Below are 22,419 nucleotides of genomic sequence, written 5' to 3' on the forward strand. Positions count from 1 at the left end.
CTACAGCCGGAAACAGGCCTTTTCGGCCCTCCAAGTCCGTGCCGCCCAGTGATCCCCGTACATTAACACTATCCTACACCCACTAGGGACAATTTTTACATTTACCCAGCCAATTAACCTACATACCTGTACGTCTTTGGAGTGTGGGAGGAAACCGAAGATCTCGGAGAAAACCCACGCAGGTCACGGGGAGAACGTACAAACTCCTTACAGTGCAGCACCCGTAGTCAGGATCGAACCTGTGTCTCCGGCGCTGCATTCGCTGTAAAGCAGCAACTCTACCGCTGCGCTACCGTGCCGCCATATGGAATATATGGAATATATGGAATAGGACCACGAAGAGGCCATTCAGCCCTTCAGAGCAATGCCTGCTCTTTCGTTCAACCAGATCGCGGCTCATCTACCTCAGCACACTTTCCTGTTATACCCCTTTTACTCCAATCTCATGATATCATTGAAACTAAATTCTGCAGCTGACAAAGACCCTCAGCAGGTCAAGGTTCATCAACTTGAAAAATTGCTTGTCACTGAGTCACTTGGGGCGAATATTCTGAAGATTTACTACCCTCAAAGTGAAAAGATTGTCTTCCCTCATTTGTGACCCCAGTCTTTGAGAAGATTAAAGCGAATTGAAAGGAAAGGCTATTCTCTGACCCCCTGGTCTCAGCAGAGGAAACTGGCTTCAGGGACATCACATCTCGTTCATCTAAAGCGAACAGGCCAGTAATGTGGAGAAACAAGGAACTGTAGATGCTGGTTCACAAAAGAAGACACAAAGTGCTGCAGTAACTCAGCGGGTCAGGAGGACATGGATAGGTGACGTTTCAGGTGGCAATCCTTCTCCAGACTGATTGTAGGGGGCGGGGGGGGGAAGCTGAAAGAGAGGAGGGGCAGGATAAAGCCTGGCAGGTAAAAGCTGATACAGATGAGGCAGGTTTTTTGATAGGCAGATGTTTGGACATAGGCCAGAGATAAAAAAGTTAGGTGCCAGACAAAAGGATTGAAAAGTTGCGAATTGTGAAGCAAAAGGAAGGAATATAGGTCGAAGAGGAGGGAGGGAAAATAAATGCAAGTCCAGCTGGGGAACGGGGGGAGGTATATGGGAGAAGAAGGGAGAGGGGGAAGATTATGGAGTTATCTAAAAATGGCAAATTCAAGGTTCAATACAGTTGGGTTTTAAAGCATGGTCATGGTCATGGTCATGGTAAGGTCATGTAAAGTAATGCGTTCTGGCTTAATCTTCTTACAGGTGGCAAAGCCTTAGGTTGCCCTGGAACTTTGGAAAGGGATGAAGTCTTGTGGTTGTGCAAAAGAATTTCACTGTGCTATGCATACGTGACAATAAACAAAATATTGAAGTCTGAGCAGACACAGGTGACCTAATTGTGTGTTAGTCAGTGGCAGAAGCGCAAGTCCTTTCAGAACTACCCACTTATGCATCTCAACCTGTCTAATACTTTCAGCATTCTGTTGCATTTAAGATTTCCAGTAACTGCAATTTTCCCAACCTCACGTTGCTAATTTATGCATTTTGCGGGGTTTACATGGCAGGGCCAGCATATATTTCCCATCCCTATATACCCTGAGAAGGTGCTGGTTCTTTTTGCAGTTCTCGTGAAGAAGCTTCTGCGGTGCTGTTGGGGAGGGAGTTACGTTTAGTTGAGTGATACATCATGGCCACAGGCCCTTTGGTCCACTGAGCCCACAACAACCACCCCAAAGGTATTTATTCACAAAATGCTGGAGTAACTCAGCAGGTCAGGCAGCATCTCAGGAGAAGAAGGAATGGGTGACGTTTCAGGTCGAGACCCTTCTTCAGACTGATGTCAGGGGGGCGGGACAAAGGAAGGATATAGGTGGAGACAGGAAGACAGTGGGAGATCTGGGAAGAGACGGACAGAGGAACTATCTAAAGTTGGAGAAGTCAATGTTCATACCGCTGGGCTGCAAGCTGCCCAGGCGAAATATGAGGTGCTGTTCCTCCAATTTCCGGTGGGCCTCACTATGGCACTGGAGGAGGCCCATGACAGAAAGGTCAGACTGGGAGTGGGAGCGGGAGTTGAAGTGCTCAGCCACTGGGAGATCAGGTTGGTTAAGGCGGACTGAGCGAAGGTGTTGAGCGAAGCGATCGCCGAGCCTGCATTTGGTTTCGCCGATGTAAAGAAGTTGACATTTAGAGCAGCGGATGCAATAGATGAGGTTGGAGGTGGTGCAGGTGAACCTCTGTCTCACCTGGAAAGACTGTTTGGGTCCTTGGATGGAGTTTTCACCTGGAATACCTTCGATTTGTACCAGCAACTGCAGTTATTTTCTTACACCACACCGACTACCGATCACCCATTCACACTGGTCCCATTTTCACAGTCACTCCATACACACTAGGGTCAATTCACAGTGATCAATTAACGTACAAGCCCACACGTCTTTGGGATGTGGGATGAATCCAGGGCAGCCGGAGGAAACTCACAGTCTCATAGAGAACGTGCAAACTCCATGAAGACAGCATCTAAGGGCAGGATCGAAACCGCGTCTCTGGCGCAAGTCTACCAGCTTTGCCACTGTGCTGAGTTCCATCTGCCATTAATCTGCTACCCTACTAATTGATTGATATCATTCTGTAACCTCTACTGTGAACAACACCACCAATTTTCATGTCAGCTGCAAACCTAGATTATACTTTCTACTTTCATATCCTAATCGCTAATGCAAACAACAAACAGCATGAGCCCCAGCTCCCATCTCTGTGGTGTACCAGTGGTCACAGGCTCCCGATGGCAAAAACAACTTCTTACCATCACCTAATTTAAAAAAAAATCATTAAACCAATTCGCTAACATGCCCCGAATCCCATGGGCTTTAACTTTTTGGATCAGTTTTCCATGTGGGACCTAGTCAAAGGCCTCACTGAAGTCTATGTAGACTACAGAGCATGTAGAGTATGTATATATATCTATTCAAGAAGGACTGCAAAGAAAAACTGGGAACTATAAAACAGTAACCATAACATCTGAGTTATTGTTACTGGAAAGGTTTCGGAGGGATAAGAAAGGGCAGGGGTTTATTAGGGACAGTCAACATGGTTTTGTGTGCAGGTAATCGTGTCTCATAAATTTTATTGAGCTTTTTGCAAAAGGTTAACGAGCCATAGACATAGTCTATATGCACCCGCAAGACCTTTGATAAAGTTCTGCATGAAAGATAGCTCTGGAAGGTTCGATCAGTGGGATCCGAGAAGATTTAGCTAACTAGATACAGAATTGGCATCATGATAGGAAGCAAAGAATGGTTACAGAATGTTATTATTCATCACTGGAGGCCTGTAGTTAATGGTGTGCATAAGGGGTCAGCGCTGGGGCCATTAATGCTTGTCATCTGTGTCATCGGCTTGGATGACAATTAGTAAGTTTACAGATGAGACTAAAATAGGTGGCATAGCAAACTGTTAAGAATTACAGTGGGATCTTGATCAGCTGGGCAAGTGGGCTGAGGAATGGCAATTGGAGTTTAATTCAGATAAGTGTGAGGTGTTGCATTTTGGGAAGACAACCCAGGGCAGAAACTTCACAGTGAACAGTAGGGCCCTGGGGAGCGTTGTAGAGCTGAGGGATCAATCCAGGAGTGTCAGTAAGTAGTTCCCATAGTGACGTCCCAGGTGGTGAAGAAATGTTTGGGGAATTACGTAACAGAGGCAGCACTTGAAATATCGTGCTCAGTTCCTGCTATAGGAAAGGCTCCATTAAACTGGAACGAGTGTAGAGAAGATTTACAAGGATGTTGTTAGGACTCAAGGGCCTGAGTAATGTGGAGAATTTGGGCAGGACTTTACTCCTTGGGGTGCAGGAGTTTTTCCTGGGGTTGGGGAATCTAACTGATGGGCATGTTTAAGATGAAAGGAGAGAGATTTGATAGAAACCTGAGAGGATTTTTTTTTCACACAAAGGGTGGTGAGTATATGGAACGAGCTGTAAAAGGAAGTAGTGGCAGATACAATATCTTCATCAGTAACAATGCCCTCATCAATATTCTTTGTTACCTCTTAGAATTTTTTTTTAGATTTGGTCTCCTATAGCAAAGCAATAGTGAGTATCTTTGATTAATATCTGCCTCTCCATGTGTACATTAATTCTGTCCCTCAGGCCTTAATAAAATAACCCCACCACTGACACAAGACTCACCTGTCCCTGTCCGTTTAGAATTTAAAAATCAGATTTTTCTAATATTTCCTGCTTTTATTTCAAATGCCCAGAGTCTGAAACATTTGGCTTTTTGAGACAGTTATTCACATAGGTAAGGCATGGCAAGATTTGGAGCTTGTGTGGGCAAAAGGGGTTGGTGTTGATGGTCAAACGTTGACATGGACCCGGTGGGCCGAAGGGCCTGTTTCTGTGCTGTGCAACTCGAATGACTAAGATTTCTACTAGATTCAGCATAGGAGAGAGCTGTAAACAACACAATAGGCCACACTCAAAGAGATGAACTTTGATGTCAAATATGTAAATATGTATCATAGAAGTCCAAACACCATAAACAGCTAGGTACTTCGTAACAGGCTAAAGTGTGAACCAAATGTGACTTAGTTATTTGTAGAAATCAAAACATTTTATGGTGCGGACCAGACCTATTGTACAGGGTCTGAATGCTCACTGCTCAAAGCATATTCTAGGTCAATACCTGCTGAGGTAACCATAGAGAAACAATCCAGACATACCAAGCTTTGGCAAATGGTCTTTGTAGTAGTAACCTCCTGCAGCGTCTGTGACGTACTTTAAGTCCACCTTTCCTTTGTGACCCATTCGGTAGACGTTGGTTGTCCCGTTTGACCAGGTGATGCTTGAAACACTTCGTCCTGACTCAGTGTCCCAGCCACGGATATCCATTACCTTCCCAATTTTGCCTTCCCCGCCTGCAAAGCAAAAAGGATCATTGTACATTTTCCTAAAAAGGAAGTTTCTTCATCTGTTTGCAATCAACCATTTGCTGCTGCTGGCCAATAGGGCCAGTTTTGCGAGTTCATAGCGGTAGCAATCTAAGCGGTTAAACTGAGATAAAAGGTCTTCAAATCCAGCCCAGACTCATCATGCAGGACTGCCATCATTAATGATCTCGAATTGGTTGTCCACCAAGTGTAATTCTTCCCTGTCTTCATTTCCATTCATGAAAAGTAGGCCATATGATTTCTGCGAGGCTGCTCTAGTTGGTGGCTTCCACAATAGCTAACTTAACATGGGCAAAAATATGCATTCTCTGGGGAACATTTAACCTTCTCTTCTTACATTTTTAGCCCAAAATCTGAGATCTACTAGATTTTTTTTTTAGATTTAGATTTAGAGATACAGCGCAGAAACAGGCCCTTCGGTCCACCGGGTCCGCGCCGCCCAGCGATCCCCGCACATTAACACTATCCTACACCCACTAAGGACAATTTTTACATTTTGCCCAGCCAATTAACCTACAAACCTGTACGTCTTTGGAGTGTGGGAGGAAACCGAAGATCTCGGAGAAAACCCATGCAGGTTACGGGGAGAACGTACGAACTCCGTACAGATAGTGCCCGTAATCAGGATCGAACCTGAGTCTCCGGCGCTGCATTCGCTGTAAGGCAGCAACTCTACCGCTGCGCCACCGTGCCGCCCTTCAACTAGTTGTTGAAGCAGCGGAGAACTATGAGGTTTAGATATCTAGGAAAGCTGGCAATTGTGTATTCCAGACTTACATTAGGCGGTGCTAAATATGCCAAATCGAAGCAGGCTTAACAAGCAGCACATGTTCCCACTGAGTTCGGACTTCTATTGGACATAAGGGAGGTGGAAGATTCAGGGTGCAGAATGGGAAAGTGAACGAGACCCAGCATCATTTCATCAAAATGACACTAGAGGGTCCTGGACATGAATACCGCTGGACAAAATCGTTCCTTAAACAGCTTGAATTAAAAGCCATATTGGCAGCTTTATTTTGTGACTCCCCCAGTAGGCAAATTTTTATCTCAAAAAAGTTCTATACGTATTTAGAAGGAATTAACCAGGTACCAACATATAATCTAAAGGAACAATCCTCAACTGTGCCGAATGAAGAAAATCAGACTTTTAACTTTCAATTCAATAACAATTATTTTTTGGTAAATAAGAAATGTCATCACTTTAGTTTATTGTCACGTGTACTAATCAGCATCTTCAAAATTATTTGTTCCTTGATGTTTTTAATTATTTAAAAGTGCTCCAAGTCTTTGAAGTGATTTAGCTTTAATTTTAAATAGTTTAATTCATTTAAAATTTTAGGATTAATTTTTTATTTGGTTTTTAAAATGTTTCTGGATGTCAGGACACTGAAGGTTCTGGACATCTCCAGCTGGTGAAGTGGTCTGGGGCTCTCCTTGTGGTTTCTGGTTCCTCCGGCCCTCTGACCACATTCTCACCCTGACCTCCAACACTTTGTGTTTTGCTGCTGAAACCAACACCTGCAGTTTCTTGTGTCTCTGAGCTACCGATGGAGTTTGGTGGGCAAGCAGGTTTGGGCATGATCAAGTAGGGCGGCACAGTAGCACAGCGGTAGCGTTGCTGCCTTACAGTGCCCGAGACCCGGGTTCAACGGGTGCTTGTCTGTACGGAGTTTGTATGTTCTCCCTGTGACTAGCGTGAGATTTCCTACAACTCTCCAAAGACATACAGTTTTGTAGGTTGATTAGTTTGGTATAATTGTAAAATGTCCCTAGTGTTACTGTGTGGAGATCGCTGGTCGGCGCGGACTCGGTGGGCCAAAGGGTCTGTTTCCGCGCTGTATCTCTCAACTAAACTAAAGTTCAGTGTAGGAAGGAACTGCAGCTGCTGGTTTTAACCTAAGATAGACACAAAAAGCTGTCTTCAGTAGTCAGTCTGAAGGGGGACCCGAAATATCATCTATTCCTTTTCTCCAGAGATGCTGTCTGAACCACTGAGTCACTCCAGCTTTTTGAGTCTATTTAAAGTTCTGCAGTACGTTGTTTGAAGTCTTGTCCAAGGTTTTGCCGTCAAATCCAGAACTTTCCGGCAATCCAAGATCAAGATCCAAAAGGGGAAATCTGGGGATGTGGGGGAGCACATCAGCAAGTTCAGCTGTGGCAGATGCAGTTTAATGTAGATAAATGTGAGGTTATTCACTTTGGAAGTAAGAATAGAAAGGCAGATTATTATCTGAATGGTGTCAAGTTAGGAGGAGGGGGAGTTCAACGAGATCTGGGTGTCCCAGTGCATCAGTCACTGAAAGGAAGCATGCAGGTACAGCAGGCAGTGAAGAAAGCCAATGGAATGTTGGCCTTCGTAACAAGAGGAGTTGAGTATAGGAGCAAAGAGGTCCTTCGGCAGTTGTACCGGGCCCTGGTGAGACCGCACCTGGAGTACTGTGTGCAGTTTTGGTCTCCAAATTTGAGGAAGGATATTCTTGCTATGGAGGGCGTGCAGCGTAGGTTCACTAGGTTAATTCCCGGAATGGCGGGACTGTCGTATGTTGAAAGGCTGGAGCGATTGGGCTTGTATACACTGGAATTTAGAAGGATGAGGGGGGATCTTATTGAAACATATAAGATAATTAGGGGATTGGACACATTAGAGGCAGGAAACATGTTCCCAATGTTGGGGGAGTCCAGAACAAGGGGCCACAGTTTAAGAATAAGGGGTAGGCCATTTAGAACGGAGATGAGGAAGAACTTTTTCAGTCAGAGAGTGGTGAAGGTGTGGAATTCTCTGCCTCAGAAGGCAATGGAGGCCAGTTCGTTGGATGCTTTCAAGAGAGAGCTGGATAGAGCTCTTAAGGATAGCGGAGTGAGGGGGTATGGGGAGAAGGCAGGAACGGGGTACTGATTGAGAGTGATCAGCCATGATCGCATTGAATGGCGGTGCTGGCTCGAAGGGCTGAATGGCCTACTCCTGCACCTATTATCTATTGTCTATTGACCTATCATCCAACCCAGTCCATTACTTGTCTTTGAAAGGATTAATATGAGCACATATGACAATGAGTGTCAATGTGCGTGTTTGTTGCAAAACAAGCATTGGATTTTCCACTGCTCATAAATCAACAGAGCTGACAATATTTTTTCACTCACCATCTTGATTGCCCCAGTCCCAATCTGGTCCTCGAACAACTTTTCCACCCTGAAAGATTCCCTTGAGTACAATTCTGGGCAGGTTCTGCCGTGGACCAACAACAACACTGAAAAGGAGAAAAATTTACATTGCAACCACAGTTATTAGTTTAAAATTGATGAAGTGCTGAAATTTACAAAATACATTAATATTCCATAGGTTAAACAGCTTTAGGTTTGATTAATGTGCCAATAGCAGCAGTGAAGAAATTCATCATTTGATAGCAAGCTTAATTATCACCTGAATATTAAGTGCGGTAGTAAGAGCAGTAATCTACAATTTTCAAAGACCTCATTACATTATGAACTGGTCTATTCTACAAGCTTTTTTTTAATAGTTCAGACAGCCTTTGGCACATCAATAGCATCGAGTAATCTATATAAAATGTAGATTCGTTCATAATTTTCAGTCAACTACATAACAATAAATAGGGGGCTGAAAAGGCAAACTGTTTGAGACCTTGTTATTGAACAAATAACTAACAAAACACACACAATACATTTGCTTAAAAACATTGTTCCTGCAGGAGCTTGTCTGTAGCAATGGATTGACTAGCTATTAAACATTTCTGGATGTGTTATTTCTTTCAAGAAACAGATTCATTTGAGCAAAAATTAGACGTAAAAAGCCTTCACTGTGTTGTCAATGTCAACATGCTTTACTGCTCTCACTATTTTTCTCCCCAGCCTTCTAACACGAGCGGCACATTTTGGCAGAAAGTGAACAGGAATCTCTGCAGTACAAGAACTTCCAGACCGAGTGGGCTGCGGCCCCCAATGCCCTTGGTCTGACCACACGTGGGTTTCTCAGCCTGACTCTCGGGTACGGAGGACTCAGGAGTCTGGCGCTGATTGGTGTTGGTAGCATCTTTGCAGAGATGTTACTTTTGGATTTCCCAGCTGAACTCGATCCACAACCAAAGTCACATGAGATTAAGTTACATTTGCTGTGTAAATTCTGCCCCGATTTAACCAACTAAAATACAACATCTCGCATGTCAGAGTTAAATTTCACGTGCCTTTCCTTGGCCCAGTTTTCCAGTTGATCTAGATCCCATTGTAATCTTAGATATCTACTTCACTGTTCACCAAACTACCAATTTTGGCGTAATCGCAAACATTAACCACACAATCATCTAAATTGTCATTGCAATGATCCCTGTGAAAAAAACAACTCTCCACAACCACCCCCTAATTTCTTCGGGCAAGCTAATTTTGTGGGCATTTGGCTAGCTCACAGTTCTAACCTTCCAGACCACCTATCATACAGATTCTTGTCAAAGGCCTTGCTAACGTCCATATAAACTGTGTCCACTGCCCTGCCCTTGTCAATTTTTTATGTCACCTCTTCAAAAACAAACTCAATTAAATTTGTGAGATGTAATGTCCTGAGTACGCAGCCATGCTGACTATGTCGAATCAGTCCATCTCTAATCAATCCAAATGCTGGCAGATCCTGTCCCTCAGAATCCCCTCCAGTAACTCATTTAAGCCCTCATCCATCTCCTGTGGCTTCACACATTGACGACCACTTTGATTCTTACTTGTCACATCCTCAAAAAATTCCAGAAGATTAGTCAAGCAGGATTTCCCCTTCATAAATCCATGCTGACTTGGACCAATCCTTTTACTGCTATCCAAATGAGCTGTTATTACCTCTTTAATAATTGACTCCAGCACCTTCCCCACTACTGATATCAGGCTAACTGGTGTATATATAATTCCCCGTTTCCTCTCTTGCTCCTTTCTTGAAAAGTGGGATAACATTAGCTACCCTCCAAACCACAGAAACTGATCCTGAATCTATAGAACATTGGAAAATGATCACCAATCCGTCCACGATTTCTAGAACCACCTCTTTGAGTACCTTGGGATGCAGACCATCAGGCCCTGGGGATTTATCAGCCTTCAGTCTACCCAATACTATTTCTCGCTTAATGCAAATTTCTTTCAGTTCCTCTGACTCCCTAGATCCTCTGTCCTCTAGTACATCTGGGAGAGTTGTGTCTTCCTTAGTGAAGACAGATCCAAAGTACCTGTTCAACTATTCTGCCATTTCCTTGTTGCCCATAATAATTTCACCCGTTTCTGCCTTCAAGGGACCCACATTTGTCTTTACTAATCTTTTGATTGGAAGATTGAGTAGAAGTTTAAGGAAACTCAGAGGGAAGGTTGAGCTTTTGTATAAGTTTCCATCAGAATAACAAATAACATTTTGAAAGGATGAAAATGGGAACCACACTGGGTGAGAGCCATGGATTCATAGTTAATCAAAAAACATACATAAAAGTCCGATCTTTTATCGGATCTTTACGGATCTGTCAGGCAGATACTTTCAGTGTAGGAAGGAACTGCAGATGCTGGTTTAAACCGAAGATAGACACAAAGAGCTGGAGTAACTCAGCGGGACAGGCAGCATCTCTGGAGTGAAGGAATGGGTGACGTTTCGGGTCGAGACCCTTCTTCAGACTAGTCAGGGGAAAGGGAAACGAGAGATCTAGACAGTGATGTAGAGAGACATAGACATTCTGTATTAGCTATGGCATGGGGCTGTATCCCCTTCACCCAAGGAACACAGTAGTTTAACGATTAAGCAATAGGATTACTTCAGAGGCCTGGAGCATCAATCCAGAGATAAATACAGAAAGCGTTCCAGTGAAGGGAAACATGAATCTGCTACCTCGCTGCACAACCTGTCTGACATGTTCCAGACTTTCAACATTTCCTTTTCTTTTCTCTAGATTTAAAGTTAAATCTTTTGCTTTTACATTAACCCTCAGACACATTCACGTCCCATTACTGTAGCTGGGAACATAAATTCAAATAATTATATCAAAGTTGAACAGAACAATCGTGACGGTAATGGCGAGCATCGCACCAGATTGAAGGTTCCCAATTCAAACACCACACCTTTCCATTCAGTCCATTGCAGTGTGTGTGTGTGTGTGTGTGTGATGTACACAAGCAAGTCAATATACTTTTGAGTCAATATTTACTTATGGACTGGGTCACACATGTACCAAGCCGTTCTATACCACAAGGCAATTAAGGACTACAAACAAAGCCAGCTCTGCTGTTGCCATCCCACCTCTGAGTTCAGATGTGTGTCCTCTGTGCTTCTTTCTGACAGACCGAAGGCAAACGCTGATATTCTAACTTCTTATTGCTTGAAGGCTCAGGTCGGGGAACGAGCTACTGTCTGAGACCAATGAGAAAATGAAAAACAATTCCCACTCGATTCACTGACATAACAAAGCGACAAGACCATGGAGCCGGGGTGATGGGAATTGTGAGGGGGCGTGCTGCAGCAGACTGCCAGAAGGACAGGGGATGAAGTCATAATACTCCAGCTTCTGATCGCAGGAATAAATCCCAAAGCTTCAATTTATTTAACTTTCGGCATAGCAATGTTAGATGTTCACAGAATGATGTAAAGCTGCAGCTTAAGTGCATACAATCAGCATTAAGAGCTACTGATATGATGATTGCAGAGGGTTAGAATTGGTGAGGATGGAGGGGGGGGGGGGGGGGGGAGGAGATGGAAATCGCCTACAGTCAGTTTTGGAGCAATCTACCAGACCCCCCTCAGCTGTCACTGCAGTCCCCCTCCCCCCCCCCCTGCCATGTCCACAGGTTTTTCTACGCCTCGCTAGGTATCAGAGGCCAACTGCAATTAACTGCTTACATTCGAGAGAAGTAATAAAGGATATTTATATGGAAGCAAAAAACAAAGTGCTGGAACAGCTCAGCAGGTCAGGTGGCATCTGTGGAGGGAAATGAACAGACAACGATTTGGATTGGGACCCTTTTTCAGACTGACGTCCCTCCAGAGATGCTGCCTGACCCGCTGAGTTTATCCAGCTGTTTTTTACTCAAGATTGCAGCTGTCTCTTGTGTCTCCTCTGATACTTATAGGTAAAAACGTTATCTGTCCATGTCCATCTATCTGGACATGGACAGATATCTGTCTGCCCAAAACGTTATCTATCTGCCCAAAACGTTATCTGTCCATGTCCCTCTACAGATGCTGCCGTGACCCGCTGAATTCCTCCAGCCTAGAGTTTTTTTGTTCAAGTTTCCAGCATCTGCAGTTTCTTGTGTCGCCATCAAGCAAAGACACCCTCGTTTAAGTTTTGTATGTTTTTCTACAATGTTGAAGCTGTGAATTATTTCTGTGTAGGATGTACAAAGCAGTGTTTTCCCATGGCCAAATGAGGGAAAGACGGTGCTGCATTTCAAACTAACACTGACATCTGTTTTGCCTCATATTGACCCAGTTTACAGTAATCCCTTGAAAATTTGTTAAATTATCAATACAATGATATCATTCCCACTCACCCAGTCTAGAGTTTCTAATGGGTCTCTCTGTAGCTTTACTTGTAGATTATTACTTTCTATATAATGTTGTTTCTACCAGCTGCTCTCCATTTATTTTTAATGTTGAAAGATACCGTGTCTGCTCTCACTAGCTTTCCCTTCTTGTGAGACAATGTTCTACGTTTGACTTCCTTGTATCATTTAACATGTTACCAATGAGGTCACCTTGCCTTTTAATTTTATTAAGTGTGAAATTTGAGGTTCTTTAACTTACATAATTTATCCACAGGCTTATTCCTGCTGCAAATCTTTGCTATGATCCCAGATCATTAAGTCCTTTTCTGAAATGAGTAAACAGAATGGAATCTAGTCCTCTTGAAACTTACTCATAGAGTCATGGAGTCATACAGCAGGCCCTTCAGCCCAACTTGTTCGTGCTGACCAACATGACCGATAAGATTGTACAACTTCAGCTGTGGACCGATATTCTAAAGTTCAGTCGATACATCAAGAGTCCTATTTGCTTCATGTTGCAATTTGCTGTGTTTATAGACACTGATAGCAACGATTAACCCCAATTCGTTTTGAAGTCTCCTTGTACAATTCCACTTGTGCGCAATGAATGGACAGATTTCTCAATTTGGCATGCTAAATGTTTGTCAGAATTAAATTCTACCCATCTGTCTCTCCTTTTCTCTCTGCTGATGTACTGACTGCAATAGCAAGCATCTGACATTGACATGAACAAGACTTACACAGGTCTCTGCCATGGGTCACTCGACATCTTTCTACTAATATGCCTACAACTTCCACACATACCCTGACTTATACTGAATTCATCCTGAATTTTTCAATTAATCAATAATTATTAAATCATTTAAAACTTTTTCGAAACATTGCAGATTTCTAAATAAACTACTCACTTAAATTATCACTATTCATCATCTATGAAGTATATTGCAGTAGCTTATCAGATTAATTTCTGCTTTCACATCAATATGGCAGCTATTTATGAAGCACCTGTTTTTTTTAATCCTCCTTCTGCCAATGTATTAGAAATGTTCCTATTATTTCACCTACTAGTATTGTTAGCCATACATAATAGGACAGTGGTGGCTGATTCACTTTAAAAAAAAATGTTATTAATATTTACTGAACACTGTAGTGATGCCAATGCACAAAAGGACACAAAGTGTTGGAGTACTCAGGAGACCTACCTACTTCTCCCCTTCAACAATCCCACCTCTCTCCCCCATCCCCACTCCTACTACTTTCCTCCTCTGGCTTCACAATCTGCAACTCTTCAAACCTTCATCACACCTTCTGTTCTTGTCTCTGGCCTTTGTTCCAACCATCTGCCTATTAAACCCTACCCCCCCCCCTCGCCTATGTCAACTCATTACTTGCTACGCTTTATTAATAGACAATAGCCAATAGGTGCAGGAGTAGGCCATTCGGCCCTTCGAGCCAGCACCGGCATTCAATGTGATCATGGCTGATCATTCTCAATCAGTACCCCGTTCCTGCCTTCTCCCCATACTCCCCGACTTCGCTTTCCTTAAGAGCTCTATCTAGCTCTCTCTTGAATGCATTCAGAGAATTGGCCTCCACTGCCCTCTGAGGCAGAGAATTACACAGATACACAACTCTCTGACTGAAAAGGTTTTTCCTCATCTCCGTTCTAAATGGCCGACCCCTTATTCTTAAACTGTGGCCCCTTGTTCTGGCTCTCCACCTTTCCAGCTTTCCTTCCCCTCCTCCCCCAATAATCAGTTTGCAGAAGGTGCTTGACCCAAAACGTCACCTATCACCAGAGATATTGCCTGACTTGCCGAGTTACTCCACCATTTTGTGTCCTTTCGTTTGTCAACCAGCATCTGCAGTTCTTTGTTTCTACAAAGACTTCACAGTGGAAACTTCCAGAAACTTGCCTCAGAGACCAAATATAGCCATTTGCAAAGACAACAATCTTTGGCTGTTGACTTCAGAAGGTTTGCCAAGCGTGCGTGACGATAATACGGCAATCCATTGTTTAGATTAAGAGGCGGCAGAGTAATTTCTTGTCAATAAGGGTTCAAGCAGGAGGAAGAGTATACATGAATGACATTTGAGGCCAATAAGAAATACAACAGATCAATATAAATTAGAAAGTCATCAGTTGCTGATCGTTATACAACAGATGAAAATGCCAAGAGCCCCAAAAGATGATAAACAGAGAGGTTGGCAAGTTTGAAAGCCAACAATGACTTATGTCCCAGCATTTTAAAGGGGTGACTGTGGTAATGGGGGATGTGCTCTAGTCATCAATCTTCCAAAATTCTCTTGAATCCAAGTTGTTCCTGTGGATTGGGGCCTGGCAAATGCATTTCCACTACCGAAGAAAAGGAGAGAGTAAACAGAGAAGCATAATCTGTAGCCTAACAGGCTGCTTAGAATTAAGATACAGAAATAAATACCCAGGTGCAATAAATGATTAGAAAAACAAATGGTATACAAAAGGATTGGAATGCAGGAAAAAGGAAGTCTAACTGAAATTGTAAATGGTCTTGGTGAGATGCACCTGGGGTATTTGGTCTCCACGCTTGATGTGGATGGAAAGCATTGAAGGCTCATTAAACTGGGTCGGTCGTTTGCTAGGCAGGAGAGGGAGGCGATTCTCACCTCCTGGGTTTGGCAGAACCAGAGATCTCATTGAAATGTGTATCGACCCTGCATGCCTGGCAGACTAGATGCAGGGTGGCAAGGAAGTATCTGGTAAGAAAACCAGCTGTCAGTTTCATAGTAAGAGGCAGGCCATGCAGGGGGAATTTCTTTACTCAGAGGGAGGCCAATCTTTGGAATTCTCTATGCCAGTAGTTGTGATTTGAAGCACAGATGAGTGGATTTTTGAGCATGAGGGCAATCAAGGGATATAGGGAGAGTGGAGAAGAATAGCATTGAATAGATGAAGAATGATTTCAATAAATGGTGAACAGATTCCAAGGGCATGAGACCTACTACAATTCATATGCCTTTATATATCAATAATATATATATCAATAATACTGAATTCAATAGTGGAAAATCCTACTTTTCTCTTGAGAATGTATGTCTTTTTGAGATATATCCAAGATTAGATCCAAGATGGCACCCAACCCAGGCGACTCTTTACTTGCTAATCATAAAAGTGGATCTGCAGTCATACATTACAATCGCTCCACTCTTTTAAATCTCTACTCCTACAGCAACAGCAACTCTTACTTTCACGTTATTCCCTTTATCACGTATCTGTACACTGTGGTGGCTCGATTGTTCAAAACTGATAGGAGCAGAATTAGGCCATTCTGCCCATCAAGTCTACTCGCCATTCAATCATGACTGATCGATCTTTCACTCTCAACCCCATTCTCCTGCCTTCTCCCCATAACCTCAGACACCTGTACTAATTAATCGCGGCCTTAAAAATATCCATTGACTTGGCCTCCACCGCCTTTTGCGGCAATGAATTCCACAGATTCACCACCGTGTAATCATGTATTGTCTTTCCGCTGACCAAAGCTTCTCACTGTACCTCGGTACATGTGACAATAAACTAAACCGAACTCAAACTCAAAGAGCTCAACAACAAAGGTTTAAATGCTTTGTTGCAAATTTGAATTGAATGTTTTCAGCACGGTGTCAGATCTCAGGCAGACAGCTGCCCAGCAGCACGCTGAATCAGTGAAGCCACTCCAAGTTTATCAGCTGATATTTGCAAAGCCGTTTACCGTGGAATGCTGCCAATTCTTTCCACGAATTGCAGCTCCCTGAAGCTCACAAACAGATGGTGGTAATCACCGGAAATCCAAATGTCCTGTGCAAAGTTCAGTGCCAAATGTACACTGAGCGATTCAGTGCAGTCAGGAGGCAGAGAGTTGCACAATCGTACTGGACAAATGGAGACAAATTAACAAAAAAATCTTAGTAAGTGCGGAAGGTCTCTTCCAGAGGAGACAATGCTGCTCGTTCTCAATGTTGTTCAATCCCCAATAATCCTGATAGTGATCAAAGACAGCCAGCTCCCATGAAGAATTGACAGCAAGACATTATCGGGGTCTGATCACGACTGCATCGTGAAGCAGAACTGTTGAAAATACATTAAAGAAGGAGAATTACTTTTTACATTAACAGTGGTCTCACGAGAGCCATTGACACGCCATTATTCTTCCTCACTACTCGTATCTTCAGCCAATCCTAAGAGTGCCATGTACCAGAATCCCCAGATGTATTAGTAATGTCATTCGTGGATAGAATTCATAAAACAGTACAGCTCAAAAACAGGGCCTTCAGCCCATAATGTCCGTACTGAATATGATGCCATGAAATTTAATCTCCTTTGCTTGTAGATTATCATATCACTCCATTTCCCGCTTGTCCATGCTTCTATCCAAAAGCCTCAGAAATTTGAATTAGTACAGGAGTAGGGGTTATGGGGAGAAGGCACGAGAATGGGGTTAGAAGGGAGAGATAGATCAACCATGATTGAATGGTGGTCAAATGGCCTAATTCTGCTCCTATCATTTATGAACATGAAACGCCAGTATCGTATATGCCTCCACCACCACTCCTGGTACTGTGTTTCAATGCATCCACATTTTGTATAAAAACAACTTGCCTGCACATTTCCTTTAAACTTTGCCCCTCTCACTCTAAAAGGCTATGCCCTCTAGTCTTTGACATTTTCATGCTGGGAAAAAGGCTCTGACTGTCCATCTTATCTCTGCCTCTCATCATTTTATATACTAGATTTAAATAATCATTTGCTTTTTCAACAGAGTGGATAACTGCACACTCCCCACATTATACTCTCTCTGCCAATTTCTTGTCCGCTCGCTGAAAGCTAAAGTCCGTTTGCAAACTCTAGCAGCGCCATTCTAAAGAAGTGGCTCTCTAATGTCTTGACCAATGTCAATTCTTCAGCCAATGCGGTAGAAAAAGCAAGTCATCAGATAAATATCCCACTGCACTTTGTGGGAGCCTCACCCACGCATATTGGCTGTTGCTACAGCGACTACACATCATCAGTTTTTTATCGATTACAGTGTGCTTTGCATGAGATGAGGTGCCACCATCTGCAGATTCCCCTGTAGGTCACACACCGTTCCGACTTAGAAATCAATCGCCAGTCCTTTATCACCCCTGGGTCAAAATCCTGCAACTCCCCACAGAGGAGTGGAAATATGTTTGTCACATTTTCTACAGTCTTTAGCAAAAGACTACAAGTTCTGGTCTTGGCAGTGCCAACTACAACCCTTGAATAAAAACAACATCTATTTTAAAATTACAGAAAGCAGGAAAGATTCAATACATTCTTGAACGTATTGTTAGAATTTAAAAAAATATTAATTTTATAGGAAATTAAATTGAAAAATGCCATATGGCACAACAGTACTGAGAGAGCATTACATAATTTCCACGCATATGGGATATTTGTGAGGGCATTGAGTTATTATTCCTACACTGAAGTAGAAAGAAAATCCGCTGTGTAGCTAAGAGTTGGATAATAAATGGACTGGGGATCTGCTGATGGTGGAAGTACATGCCTGTGGGAGTGGTGGAGATATCTCACACTGACAGAACCTGAGGAGGGTTCAGCACTAAAACTTTTCACACATCTTGTACTGGGGCGTGATATTAGACTAGGAGCTGGGGCAATGTTGCGGGAACAGCTTCACCATTAGATAGCTGTTGGAAAGGGACAGAAATATTTTGTATTTTGGTGTGGCATTTGACAAAACCAGAAAAAGAGGACCATGAAGATAGTTGGGAGTCTGACTAAAATATTTGTTCAATGTTCCCCTTCAGGAATCAGGCTCTGGCACTCCTAGACAGCCTGGCTTTGAATGGCACCAATTCATAGAACCAACTAGACACCCAACCATAAAGAACAGATCGTCAGTCAGTCCAACAAATACGATGTAGGTTCCGACATGCAGTTTTTAAATTTGAAGTCCGTCCATGAGCATATATTCTTTCCCTTGGGATTGAAAAAGAATTTGCTCTGTTTATATTTCTAATTAAGGATCTGGACCAGTTCCCCTCACTGAAAGGCTGTAATAAGACTTGACTCTTGACACTAGATGGTACCAGCATCTATAGATGCTAGCAGCCTCTGGTGGATAGTTTCAGACATAACAATCAAAGGTAAGAAAGTACAAAATGTAAAAAATGCTTAGATTGCAAAGAGTTAAGAATCATTTGGTTCTTATTTGCAGCCAAATTAGAGATCTGCTTCTTTACACCTCCTGAGCAGAGTGTTAATGAGCAGCAGTCGTTGATTTGAAGTAATTGGTGGGTTTAGAAGCGGCAACTTTTCTTTGCCTGCACAAAATCCAATAGATAATTTAAGACAATTTGGGATTCAATGCAATAATGTCTAATGGGATCTTAAAGCACAATGAGGATGAAAAGGAACTTGGAGTCCAAGTCCATAGGTCCTTGAAGGTGACCACACAGGCAGGTAACCTAGGGAAGGGATGTGAGTTGCTGGCTTTCATTAGACATGTCACTGAATGCAGGAGGGAGGTCATGCTACAATCAGGAGGGAGGTCTTGCTACAATTTTGTAACACATTGGTCAGACCATAGCTGGGGTACTGCATGCAGTTCTAGTCACCAAGGTAGAGGGATGATGTGATATTGCTAGAGAGGGTGCAGAGGGAATTTGCTACCATATTGCCTGGGAAGGAACAACACAGTACCAGCAGCAGTGGTAGAAGCTAATTTTGGGTTTATTAGCACATGGCACATTGTTGACCATGTGCCATGTTGTGCACTGATCACATGGCGTGTGAAATCAGCAAGCTATAGGACATATATGCACTAACAAGAAATACTTTATTCAGGTACTATTACAATGTTTAAGAAACATTTAGACAGGTACATGGACAGGATAGGTCTAGAGGGATATGGGCCAATCGCAGGCAGGTGGGAGTAGTAGATGGGACAAGCAGGTCAGTGTGGCAAGTTGGGCCGAAGGGCCTGTTTCCACGCTGAATGACTATGACAATAACTCCTTTTACTATTGGAGTACTCTCTCATTCAAAATACGTGCACCACAATTTGAAACTGCCCTTGTAAGTGAAGCTGGAATGTTATGCGTCAGAGTCACAGGGCTGCCCAGTGCACTTTCCCCTCAGCCCTGCTGTCCACACTGTGCTTAAATCACCAAATGGGAGACCGAGGGAATCCTGCAATACTCCTATGGGTGCCAACATTCTGCTCCAATGCTCACAACTCTGCAGAAAACAACCTGAGTTACTATTATAGAAACATATAAAATTCTTAAGGGGATGGAGAGGCTAGATGCGGGAAGATTGTTCCCGATGTTGGGGGAGTCCAGAACCAGGGGTCACAGCTTAACGATAAGGGGGAAGTCTTTTAGGACCGAGATGAGAAAACATTTCTTCACACAGAGAGTGGCGAGTCTGTGGAATTCTCTGCCACAGAAGGTAGTTGAGGCCAGTTCATTGGCTATATTTAAGAGGGAATTAGATGTGGCCCTTTTTGCTAAAGGGATCAGGGGGTATGGAGAGAAGGCAGGTACAGGCTACTGAGATGGATGATCAGCCATGATCATATTGATTGGCGGTGCAGGCTCGAAGGGCCGAATGGCCTACTCCTGCACCTATTTTCTATGTTTCTATGTTAGGATCAGCATTCATTTCACACAGAAAACAAAGGAATGCTATGGCTGAAAGTTCTCATTCTAAACTGAGTAGGTTACAATACATCAGGCAGAAATAATAGGATTTAATTTTCCCATTCAGTGATTGCAGGCAGATGGGGAAAAATGAAAATGGAATCACCTCATTGAAGAAATTAACATTGGAGGTACTTGGAGAAAATTTAACAAATGCAATTTGAATAGAGCAGGCACAAATAAAGGAAGAAAGCTGCTGTCTGGTTTACTGTATTGAGCTCATGGACACCAAGGCAGTGAGATAGTGGTCACTGTTACAGAATTAGCAATCAAACCATTTATAGAAACTGGGAAACGTCACACAGTCCATGTGCTTTAAATAAAGGTTTGGAGCCATAAAAGACTGCAGATGTTGGAATCTTGAGCTAAAAACAACTTGGTGGTGGAACTCAGCAGACCAGGCAGCACCTGTGGTGGGAATGGACTGGTGCCATTTTGGGTCAGAGACCGTCTTGGTATTGGTTTATTATCGTCACATGTACCGCGATATAGTGCAATAAAATTATATCCAGGCAAATCATACCATATGTGAGAATATCGGGTGGAGCAAAAGACAAAATAAACAAAATATAGTATTACAGCTACAGAATCTGATCGGTTTGAAGTTTTGTTTGTCCTTTTCCCACCACAGCTTGACTCTCCGGGTTCCTCCAGCACTTTATTTGATTTAATTTCAATGATCTAACTTTAAGGTTTGGCATGCCTTAGATATTCTCTTAATGGAGGTGGTGCTGGTTATCCCTCGTATATACAATATCCCTGGCAGGTTCAACCAAACCGGACAGGTCATGGGTGAGGAGGCAGACGAAGCAGTCCCTGGTCCTCTAAGTTGGGGGTTGGGCATGGGGTTAACTACCCCACCCTGGAAAAAAGTGTGAGTTACAGAAACATTGACGAATGAAAACCAAATTACACACTTGGTTGGAGAAGGTGCCTCAGCGACGGGGAACATGACGCTTCCCAGCCAAACCCGCAAGGGCACTGGGAAGCTGGCACACCTTCTGTCGCCAAAGAAATCCATCCTTGTGGGGGCATGGAACATCCGAACCATGTTCCAGGCTGGCAAGGCTGCCACTGTTGCCAACGAAATGGTGCGCTACAATCTCTCAGTCCTGGGCTTGGCAGAAACAAGATGGACACAGTCAGGGGAGATCAAATTGGTCAGTGGGCAGTTCATTATCTTCTCCGGAAAGGAAGATGAGAGGAGGGACAAAGTAAGCAATGTGAACCTGTGGAAAAGAACAAGCCAGGATCCCATTGACTTACAAATTCGAAAGAGAAAATGGAGTTGGATTGAACACACCCTCAGAAAAACTGCCACAAATATCACCCGGCAAGCTCTGAAATGGAACCCCCAAGGAAAAAGGGTCACCCCAGGAAGAGGTCTCCAGGCAGAAATGTCTGGGAGTGGGCTCAACTGGGGAGATCTTGAAGGAATCGCCAACAACCGAGTGAGGTGGAGGACATTTGTCAATGGCCTATGCTCCCCAGAGGAGCCAAGGGCTTAAGAAGAAGAAGAAGTATTACAGCTACAGAGTCTGATCAGTTTGAAGTTATCCCTCATATATACAATTGTTATGATATCTTGTCTCACAGTTGGTGAACCTGCCAGACCAGTTGGGATCACTTAATTTAATCAATACCAAAATGGTTTTGTATAACAAATTTTGAGGCACTGCCTCAAAAAGATAGCTGATAACGAAGATCCACACCAAGCTGGCCATACTTTCATCGCACTGCTACTATCAGGGAGAAGGTACAGGAACTGAAAACCCACAGATTGAAGTTCAGCAATGCTGACTGTTGTATATTGATTTGTGTGTTATTGCATTAAAGCTGCAGCAAGTAAGAACTTCATTGTTCCGTTGTCAGTACAGATGATAATTAAACACTATCGAGAAATAAAGAACTGCAGAAACTGGTTTATACCAAAGATAGACACAAAGTGCTGGAGTAACTCAGTAGGTCAGGCAGCATCTCTGGAGGAAAAGAATAGGTGACATTTTGGGTCGGGTCCCTGTCAAGGTAACTGACGTCATATTATTTGCATATGTGTTATGCATCATGTGTTACCATGAGTCAGAAAGGTTGGAGGGCACATGTTGCCGGGATATAAAGAAATGGCTGAATAAAACTGTTTGTATTGGAGTGTGTTTATTATATTCGGATCAAGGCGAGGACCTGACAGACCCTTCTAATGTCACCTAACCTGTTTCTCCAGAGATGCTGCCTGACCCACTGAGTTACTCCAGTAATTTGTGTCTATC

General features: G+C 43.2%; 1 protein-coding gene across 8 annotated transcripts in view; it reads right to left on the reverse strand.

Annotated features, from left to right (window-relative positions):
• The window catches only part of mib2 (MIB E3 ubiquitin protein ligase 2), a 128,854-nt gene that overhangs the window by 45,878 nt on the left and 60,557 nt on the right, over positions 1-22,419 (reverse strand). For all 8 annotated transcript variants that reach the window (XM_078425513.1, XM_078425511.1, XM_078425509.1 and 5 more), the window contains 2 exons: positions 8,078-8,184; positions 4,709-4,903 (listed from right to left, as the gene is read on the reverse strand). In XM_078425513.1, the coding sequence (XP_078281639.1) occupies positions 4,709-4,903; positions 8,078-8,184 (302 nt within the window). The remainder of the gene's footprint in view (positions 1-4,708; positions 4,904-8,077; positions 8,185-22,419) is intronic.

The sequence above is a fragment of the Rhinoraja longicauda genome, chromosome 30 (genome assembly GCF_053455715.1).
Source record: "Rhinoraja longicauda isolate Sanriku21f chromosome 30, sRhiLon1.1, whole genome shotgun sequence".
NCBI classification, from domain to species: Eukaryota; Metazoa; Chordata; class Chondrichthyes; order Rajiformes; family Arhynchobatidae; genus Rhinoraja; species Rhinoraja longicauda.